Raw genomic sequence first — 9,993 nt, 5'->3', positions numbered from 1 at the left:
ACTTGATTAAATGTTGCTGTCACATTTCATTGAGGACGAGGCAATGCACTTGGCAATATATTTCTGGCAGAGGTGTGGACTCGAGTCATGTGACTTGGACTCGAGTCAGACTCGAGTCATGAATTTGATGACTTGCGACTCGACTTGGACTTGCATAACAATGACTTTGTCCCACCTATGAGATGTGGACTCGAGTCATGTGACTTGGACTCGAGTCAGACTCGAGTCATGAATTTGATGACTTGCGACTCGACTTGGACTTGCATAACAATGACTTTGTCCCACCTCTGATTTCTGGGCCCCAATAATTTCAATGAAATAATAACTGCGATGCAATTCACGAGGCGGAGAAATCTGAGAAACGAAACGAGGCACGCGAATATTAATCCGAAAATAAAGTGACTCTCAAAGGGATGTATCAATAAAACCACTAGCGTCGTTGCTTATAGATTCTGACATCGATCAGCAGCCCAGTGTCTCCTTGTTGTATCTGTACCTCCACACATTAAGGTATCTTGCGCTCTCCAACACACTGGCGTGCTGCACTAGTGACGAATTGGCACGTTCTGTTTATGCGACAACCCTTTTAGACTGAGACCTCCTTAACCAGTGGCAAAACATAGTGATAGGTTTTTACCCTTTCAACTGGTACAACAACTGACACCTTTATACAAGGCAGCATGTTTGCAATATCCACAACACAAGCAGTCAAAATGCAAACAAAAAGAAACAATCGCAATAACCCTTATTAGTTTGCTTGTGTCGGTTAGTGGTGGGTTTAGCGACACATTTACGCGATCTAACCCAAAAAAAACCTGTGGGTATTGGTCGTGAAAGTCTACGTGTTAAATTTGCAAAACCCGCAATCTGGGGGTGGGGGGGGGGTGCAACATTTCACCAGCATCGGTTCAACACGAACAACAAGCTCTGGACCCGTCTCGACATTTAGTGTCTCGCCACTCGTATCGTGAAGAGAGAGGGGGGCCTTTGCCTGTACGATGGGCAGTTCATCAGCATTGATTCAAGTAAGGCTGACTGCTGATGAGACACTGTCACCACCACCATCACGCATCCATCATCAGCTGCCACCAAGGGTGGCACAGTCGGGTTTTTTACAATCGGGTTTTAATTGTCTTTTTATATTAAACCCGATCATCTGAGATTGGGAGAAATCCGGTTTAATTGGTTAAAAAAAAACCCGATGCCTGCCGCTGGAAAAATCGGGTTTTCTCCACCCATGGCTGCCACCACCACCACCGGTGCCTGCGTTGTGTGGATACTATTATAAATACAAACCACGTGGCTTTTTGCGTCTCGCAATATGGTGAGTCCGTGGTAAGATGATGTCACTGCTGCCCTCCCTCGTGCTGTTTAAACGCGATGACGTCACTGCAAATGGGAGCACCGCCCAACGATGGAAGCGCGTGCCTAGGCAACGGTCGCCACGGGAGACGGTTGCTAGGAGACGGGAGGACTGGCTCCCATTGGACGAGACGCACGTGGTCGCCTCAACGAGTTAACGACTTGAACGGCCGCATTCGGTGCATGGATGCACACTGCAACGTCGCTGCAGGCTCTCGTACGTAAACTTTACGATTATTTTGTTTAATTTAACGTTGAATTTCGCTTTGGAGGTCGATAAAGAAGTGATGTTGAGATTGGCGATAGTTTATATCGGGCCGTGAAGGTGGTGACGGCCAAAGTAAATGTTGAGTATTGTACGATCCATGGGCTAGAGGCATTGCACTTGCGCTACAATCTCCGTCGTCTGAGTTCGCTTCTTGACCATGGCTAATGTCAATGTCCCCATCAACAACCCGCATTGACCAGCGTGGTGAAGTATGGTCAAACAACACCCATATTGGTGCGGGGGAATGCCTTCAATCAGCAGTGGATTGACATTTTGGCTCTAAAGTATGTAATTGAATTATGTTCTAGATTTGAAGCTTTCGGGACTGCAAGGATCCATACTCTTTGGGTTTTTTCGGTAAAGTCACGTAGGTGAAAACTAAATAAAATAAAAATAAAACAACTAAATTAAATCACGACGTTTCGGAAGCAACACAAGCATCCGTCATCAGGTGTGACCGCTCCAGCAAAATTACTGTAGCGTGTGATTGCCGCTACAGTAATTTAATTTAGTTGTTTTATCTGTATTTTATTTTGTTTTCACCTACGTGACTTTACCGAAAAAAACTAAAGAGTATAGTAAATATATACTTAGAAGTGTTGAAGGACTTGCCCGGTCCTCTATGGATGCAACTGTCAACTGCCGCAAGGAAAGACTTCAATTATAAAAAAAATATATATTTAGTGATGTACAAGCACTGATAACAAAAAAAAAACTCACATTCCTCAATATCACCGGCCTTACGTGGGAAAATATATAATAGGAGACGTTTCGATCAATTACCCTACTTCATGGGAAAAACAGACATAGAATTAAAAGTTATTACGAGCGGTGCAACGGATTATAATTGGTAAATAACGGCATTGACGATGACGATTTCCGATTGACGATGCTAATTAAAGACGACGGGCTATTGACGACGACGACGACGATAATTACGATGGGGATGATCGCAGTGATGTATAATTAAGGTTTAGTCACAATGTGAATGAATTATCACCGTCCATCCGGCAGAAGCGCGCGCCTTGGCAACGGTCGCCAGGGGAAACGGTTGCTAGGAGACGGGAGGACTCGCCCCCCTGGACCAGACGGAAACGTGAACGTCGCTATTGAATCCGGTATGTCAACTTTGAGATTATTGAGTTTAACTTCCATGTAAAATTTCGCTTTTCAGGTCGATGAACTAGCGATGTTGAACATTGGTGATGTTTGATTTTGAACTGTGAAGTTGTGACCATCGAGGTCAATATTAAATGTCGTACGATTCGTGCGGAGCCGTTGCGCTTTTGCGCCATGAAACCAGCGATCCGAGTACGCGAGTGACATCTGAATATCTGATGCGGTCCCAGCTCCTTCAACGACCCGCACTGACCGGCGCGGTGAAGTATGGTCAAACAACCTCCACGACCAACACCAGGGGGTTGGCCACCTGCGGCTTTTAAGGACCGCTTCGTGGACCGTTCTTTAAGCGCCGTCGCTTATTCACATGCATTGTGGCTCTTGAAATATTGAGAGTTTTTGTTGTTGTTGCAGAACTCGAAACAAAGTGTCTCTCCTTGTTATTTTGGTTACCGATCCCTGACCAACACGGTGCAGGGAGGCCTTCTGATCAGTGGATTGGCAAAGGGCTGTAGATTATTGTTGTATATTTAAATGATCTCGGCTGCAGTAATTTAGTTAATTGTAGTGTACGTGTGCCTAATGAAACGTTGGCTGATTATGATGGATTATGGTGTGAAGTATCATGGTAAAATGTGTGCGTTCCTCTGTGCAGTAAACTGCCAGCTGTTCCAAGGCATTACAATGTTTTTTGGAAATGATGATTGATTAGATTGATGATTATTGCAGTAAATATTAATTACTTATACCGTCGTGAGCAGCGTAGCAAATGACGATGATGATGATGGCTGGTGAATAGATGTCGAATTGTATTATTTACAATTACGATGCTAGCAGTATTGTGCACGGATGAATGACGACGGCGATGGTGATTGAACGATAATTACGACGATGATGCTATCATGGTGAGCAGGACAGAAAAGTATGATGATTATGTATGTATGTTGAACTTCTTTCGCACCGCACGCAGCCAACCGTACTAATCGGAGGTGCGGGCGACGATGGCTGATTGATGATGATAATTGACGATGATAATTCGATTTCTTTTCAAGACAAAGTTGGCGAAGGAGCCATGCACCGAACGAAGAAGACCCTCACCAGCAGCGCCATGCTTCGCTGGTGCTGCTCGCTGCTGCCACTGCTTTTGCTGATCACCAAAACCATCACCACCGCCGCCACCACCAACGATAGCACCTCCATCGCCTCCAGCAACGACGAGAGCAGCTCCCTCAAGTCGGGGCCCTGGGGCTCGTGGGCCTGCAACTGCGCCGCGGGGTCCATGAGCCGAGCTCGGCTCATCAGCGTGGCCCCGGGGAGCGAGAGGCCCTCGGAGGATGTCCTGGGCCTGGCAGGCTACCAGCGAGTGCCCTGCAATGCCCACGAGTGCAAATGCAGCAACGGCGAGGGCGACTGTGCGGCGATGCGAGAGTGCAAGCTGGGCGCTTCCTGGAAGTGCGCGCGAGAAGAGGTGAAGGCTGCGGGCGCAGCACGAGGCGGAGCAGGAGGAGGAGCAGCAGCAGCAGCAGGAGGAGGAGGAAGAAACGCAGTGGCTGGATTCTTCGGGAAAGTGGCGGGTTTCTTCCACAAGCCGAAAGGGAAGCAAGCGTGAAGGAGCAGCAGCAGCGGCAGCACGGCTGTTCGGAGCTGGGTTCCGGAATTGTCGTTACGTTGCCCTCCACCCGGAAAGATGTCCGCTTGCCTACCCCTGTGTCTGAATTCACGTCGTCGTTTTTTTCATTTCCAGAAAGTCCGGGGTTTGTTCTCTAACGCTCTACAATGCACGCACACATATATCCACCACGCTTGTCTCTATTTGTTTTGTTTTACTGGAACCTGGATTTAATGACGAAACTAAAAAAGTATTTCGATGCCAGCACCGAGTTGGCACGGTGACGATTTTGACGCGTTCTGATGAACAGGACGGAACGTGTCTCGTGCGCTCGAGATTAGTTCGAGGTAGATCGATTCGATGGGATTGTCGAGATTCAATTAAACAATGGGATTATTTAAACATAGCGAAGGACCGGCAGCTCATGCGATAGCTCCACCAGGTAACGTGAGCCATATTACACAAACATTGATATTTACTCACGCGACCCCCATGCACGTATCGTGAGCTTAAGAGTTGATAATAAATAATCTAATACATGTTTCCACTCCTAACAAAATGATTGCACATTCGTCATTCTTCTCGGTGGCGTTCAACCATTGGGTGATCTGTGTGCGTTGGAAAAGGGCTATTGCCCGAAACGTCGCCTATTACATTTAGTTTTCTCTGTTAGGGTAAATGTTATGGACAAATTGACCACTGCACTACTGCCAATGCAGTATCACAATCGGGTGTTAGCACGGCTGGCTATGTACGGTGGGAAAGAAGTTCACGGTGCGCGTGTCCCCAACGCTGTAAAATTTCCTGCGAATTACGGAGCGGAACTCCACTGCGATTCCGCGTTGTAGCAACGTCGCCCCCTACTGCACAAAAAAAGTGTCGGAGACTCAATTCCTGCCGCACTATGGACAGTCGAGTGTCAGTGGACTGATGCAAAGCCGACTGGTGTTCTTTAAGGGCTGCATGGTTAGAGCGCCGAGCTTGCAACCCACGGGTCACCGGTTCTACATCCCACAGTGGCATTTGAGAGCAACAGCGTGGATCTTACAGCGACACCCACAAAGTTGAAATGGGGTTACAACCGCACAGTAGACACGCAGGTCATGCGCATGGTGGGGTATAGTGAAGGCATTCCCACCGCTTTCCCCCCCCCCCAAAAAACGTTTGGCCAATGCGGAAGAGTCGGCCATATAATATCTAGTTAACAAAATAACGAGACATTTTTTTTTCGAATTTGGTAAAAAAAAAAATCTCAATATATCAAGAGCCGCAATGCAAGTTGTTAATACGAGACCGTGGTGGTCCTTAACATTACGAAGAGGTCCATCAAAGAGCCGCATGCGGCTCCGGAGCCAGAGGTTTGCCGACCCCTGCTCTGAAGAGAGGGAGCTCTCTCCCTGTCGAGGGAGCCATCTAAGATTCGAGAGGGAGCGCTCTCTAAGGGGTTGCTCTAGGACAGGGGTCGGCAACCTACGGCTCCGGAGCCGCATGCGGCTCTTTACGGGCTGCTTCTTGACGATATGTACGTATGTACTCAGATGCATTGCGGCTCTTGAAATACTGAATTTTGTACCGAATTGGAAAGAAATGGCTCTTCTTGTTATTTTGGTTGCCGACCCCTGCTCTAGGAGGAGCTCTCTAACGAGTGGGAGCTCTAACAAGAGGGAGCTCTCACGCTAGAGGGAGCCCTCACGAGAATGAGCTCTCACGCTAGAGGAAGCTCTCATGCTTAAGGGAGCTCTCACACTCGAGGGAGCGTCATCTCGAGCTCACTTTCAGAGGCCCTTCTACCAGCAGTGATTGTGAGCAAGCAATTTCAGAGCTGCATATTTATCTTCTAGAAGGGCAAAGAAAACCACGTTGAAAGGTGCTTAGTCTCATGCGACATTTAAATATAAACATTTACCCATTCTAGAGGTTTTTTTTGGTTAGATCGCGTAAATATATAAATGTGTCGTTAAAGCCCGCCACCACCCGACACAGCCAACTAGTAAGGGTTGTCACGTAAATAGAACGTACCAATTCTAAGCCACAACATTTACAATCTGAGTACGACGTTTCGCTAGTAATTACAACTAGCTTCATCAGGCGACAGCCAGATTTGTGGAGAAGTCCACCTGTTTCGTTCCTTATATAGAGGCGTAGATGTGGTGATCACACTTCTGCGCTCTTGCGCAAAGTGGTGGGGGTGGGGGGTGAATAATGAGCCAACGCACATTATGCATGAACATTATGCGAGCCCTTTGATCTTGTCTATTAAGGATGCTATTAGTCGCAAAAGCCTACGTGTTAAATAAAAATTCACATTTATCAATAATCAGCCAGTACTAATCCACTGCTGGATGAGGGACTCAAGCCATTGCCATCCATCTCTTACAGCTGCCCGAAAGAAGCCATCTCAAGTACAATAATTCCCCGCTTAATGCGGTAGATGCGTTCCTGAAAAGTGTCGTGTTAAGCGAAAAACTCGTTTAGCAAGATACGATGTCCACTACACAGATGGCCGGACAAATAAGTCTGGGTATGCCGCCGCGCAGCTCAAGAAAGTAGTTCGCCGTCGACCGCTCAGACACCACGTCATAGCGGGGTGCGCGTTCCGCGTTATAACGGGGTACGCGTCCCGTGTTGTGCGATAAGTGCTCCCGAACGGGAACACTTATCGTGAGGCCATTTAAAGGTGAGGAATTGTTAGGTGAGGTCATTTAAAGGTGAGGAATTGTAAGACAAGGCCATTTAAAGGTGAGGTATTGGAAGGTGAGACCATTTAAAGGCAATGTATTGGAAGGTAAGGCCATTTAAAGGTGAGGTGTTGGAAGGTGAGGCCATTTAAAGTTGAGGCATTAAAAGGTGAGGCCATTTAAAGGCAATGTATTGGAAGGTGAGGCCATTTAAAGGTGAGGCGTTGTAAGGCGAGGCCATTTAAAGGTGAGTTGTTGGAAGGTGTGGAATTTTACTCCGTGGCCTCTGTTTTTTTTCCCTCCACATTTACAAACACGCGTTTAGAGTATTTGGCTGCTGCTGCTACAAATTTCCACGTGATAAGCCACTTCGTTGCGCTATCATTTGTGGCTATGTTGCTTCTGAAAAAGAGCTGTATAGCTCAGTGGACCTTAACTGGTAAAAGTAAAAATAGTTTTAAAATAAATTATTATCTTTCGCTTCATGTGTAAGGAAACTGGGGTATACCCGGAGAAAGCCCACCATGCATTCGAAAGGATACAACTGAAAGCTGCGTACAGAAGGATTCAACACATTTGCTATCGTCTCATCTGGTCACTTCACAGGCCAGCGGGTTTGGCAGTTTCACAAATCTCTGCGTGACCCACCAACCCTCCGTTCCAAAGCTTCGGATCACAGACGTGGAGGACAATGTTGATAGCTCGCCCGACCGATGATGAACGACGTGAACCCATTTCCAGACGCAGTAAATCCATACGCGCTCACAACACCGGATAAATAAAACACACTACTGCTAATAGGCATCGACCGCCCTGGCTCGTGCTATTACAACAGCGCCGCTTTATAGCCTTAATGTCATCAATGTCAGTCTGTGCTCACGTGCACCCTTGCCGTTTTTCCTCGTTGACCATCCATGCCCTTGGTTCATCGCTGCCCCCATCTGCGTGACTATGCCTGCCATGCCCTCTCCGCTGGGTCGTGTTTCAATGCCCCGTCCAGAACGCCGTTTTCTCCCGAACCCCAAATGCACTTTCCTCACCTCGTGGCCATGTTCCTGTTGCTCCTAAGGCCCGACCGACCACGTCACAATGCCCTGGTAACACCATGCCCCCCATACACACGCGGTCATGCCCATAGTGCCCAGGGTCTCAATGCCCCATTCCAAACGACCACACCTCTGTTGGTCCCATGCCCCTTCAGGGTGGACTCAGCCCTTCCAGCGCCCCTTCCCATTGTCTGGATCTCCCTTCGCCCAGCCACTGTACTGTCGACTCCATACCCTCCCTGTTCAATTCCAGGCTCTGCACCTTGGGTATTGTGTGTGTGTGTGTTCCCATGCTTATTCCACACGCTCAAGACAAAATCACCGGAACGCGGTGGAGCTCGCTAGTTCTCGGAAGAGAAGGAGGGTTAAGCTTGGAAGGCTGCTTTATTGGTTTTCCATCAGTGCACAGACCAAGTGCTGTAGTCTGCTCCGTGGTTACATTGTGGGCAGCACCATGCTGTTGTACTGCACTTCAAAGCTCCCACGTCTATGCTTCCTGTATATGATTTATCGTTACTGATTTTGACTCCCTGTCGCCACCAATCCGCACAGGCCAGCGACGTTAAATATATATTGTTATCATGGTTACTGAGAATAGATCCAAACACACAACGTGGGCAGAAACACAGAGCAAACACGATTACATTAGTGAAATAGTTAATACGTTTCTTAAATTGAGCGAAGTTTTTAGAATTTGGAAATAACTTCCGCGACATCCACCGGTGTGTGTGTGTGGGGATAATCCAGCAGTGGACTAACATGAAGCCGTATGCACTGTACAGTACTGTATGATTGTGCTATGAAGGGGCCATTGCCTGACGCTTAGCCTATTTTATATATTTTTTCCTTTGTAAGGCCATAGAGGTATTGGCGAACACGGTGTGGGTTTGCGTACAGGGTGGACCAGGTATCTAAAAGTTACGTTTATTTAAAAAAGTTATGTTTATTTTAAAAAGAAATGAATATGGAAAGAGAAACACTAAAACACGTCAGGGGGTCATTTAATTGTGGCGGTCACATGACATCTGGACCAGCACTTTGTACGTTTGTTATTCAGTGGTTCTTCTTAACTTGGGGTGCAAGATGCCCTTTCTGGGGGTGCGAGACATGGCCAGATGTTTTTTAGAAGGTAAATCATCGAAAATCCGACTTAAGCATGGGCACGTAAGTTATAACTATGCGTTTATTAACATGAAACAATTTTAACGATTGCGAAACAAGGTGGTGCAAGGCTGCAGTGAAGGTTCAGAACCACTGGCGTAGTTGGTGCGCGTTGGCCATGCAAGTCCACTCCACGTGTCTGTAGCTCCACGTGGAACCGAGGGGAGGGGGAGAGGGGGAGAGGAGGGGTGGGGCTGAGGGGGCTAGAGAGGGGGGGAGGAGAGAGGAGGGGTGGGAGGGTAGAGAGGGAGGGGGCAGAGAGGGAGAGAGGGGGAGGGAAGAGGGGGGGTAAGAGAGGAAGGGGGGATAGAGGGGGGGTAGAGGGGGAGGGCTAGAGGGGGGGGGGAGAGGGGGGGGGAAGAGGGGGTGGGGGAAGAGGGGGTGGGGGAAAGAGGGGGGGGAGGAAGAGGGGGGGGGATAGAGGGGGGGATAGAGGGGGGGATAGAGAGGGGGGGGGGGATAGAGGGGGGGATAGAGAGGGGGGGGGGGGATAGAGGGGGGGATAGAGAGGGGGGGGGATAGAGGGGGGTAGAGGGGGGGTAGAGGGGGGGTAGAGGGGGGATAGAGGGAGGGGATAGAGGGGGGGGGATAGAGGGGGGGATAGAGGGGGAGGGATAGAGGGGGAAATAGAGGGGGGGGATAGAGGGGGGGGGAGATAGAGGGGGGGGGGATAGAGGGGGGGGGATAGAGGGAGGGGGATAGAGGGGGGGGGATAGAGGGGGAGATAGAGGGGGGGATAGAGGGGGAGAG

At 48.7% G+C, this 9,993-nt stretch overlaps 1 protein-coding gene across 1 annotated transcript; it reads left to right on the top strand.

Annotated features, from left to right (window-relative positions):
* Window positions 1-1,542: 1,542 nt before the first annotated feature.
* Window positions 1,543-4,904, top strand: C30H1orf56 (chromosome 30 C1orf56 homolog). The gene is made up of 3 exons (XM_078870674.1): window positions 1,543-1,579; window positions 2,645-2,748; window positions 3,802-4,904. Exon 3 carries the CDS (start codon window positions 3,822-3,824, stop codon window positions 4,356-4,358), a length of 537 nt encoding a protein of 178 aa, XP_078726800.1. The 5' UTR covers window positions 1,543-1,579; window positions 2,645-2,748; window positions 3,802-3,821; the 3' UTR covers window positions 4,359-4,904.
* The last annotated feature ends 5,089 nt before the right edge of the window (window positions 4,905-9,993 follow it).

The sequence above is a fragment of the Lampetra fluviatilis genome, chromosome 30 (genome assembly GCF_964198595.1).
Source record: "Lampetra fluviatilis chromosome 30, kcLamFluv1.1, whole genome shotgun sequence".
NCBI classification, from domain to species: Eukaryota; Metazoa; Chordata; class Hyperoartia; order Petromyzontiformes; family Petromyzontidae; genus Lampetra; species Lampetra fluviatilis.
Note: the sequence above shows the minus strand (reverse complement) of the source record. Positions and strands in the feature narration are given on the sequence as shown.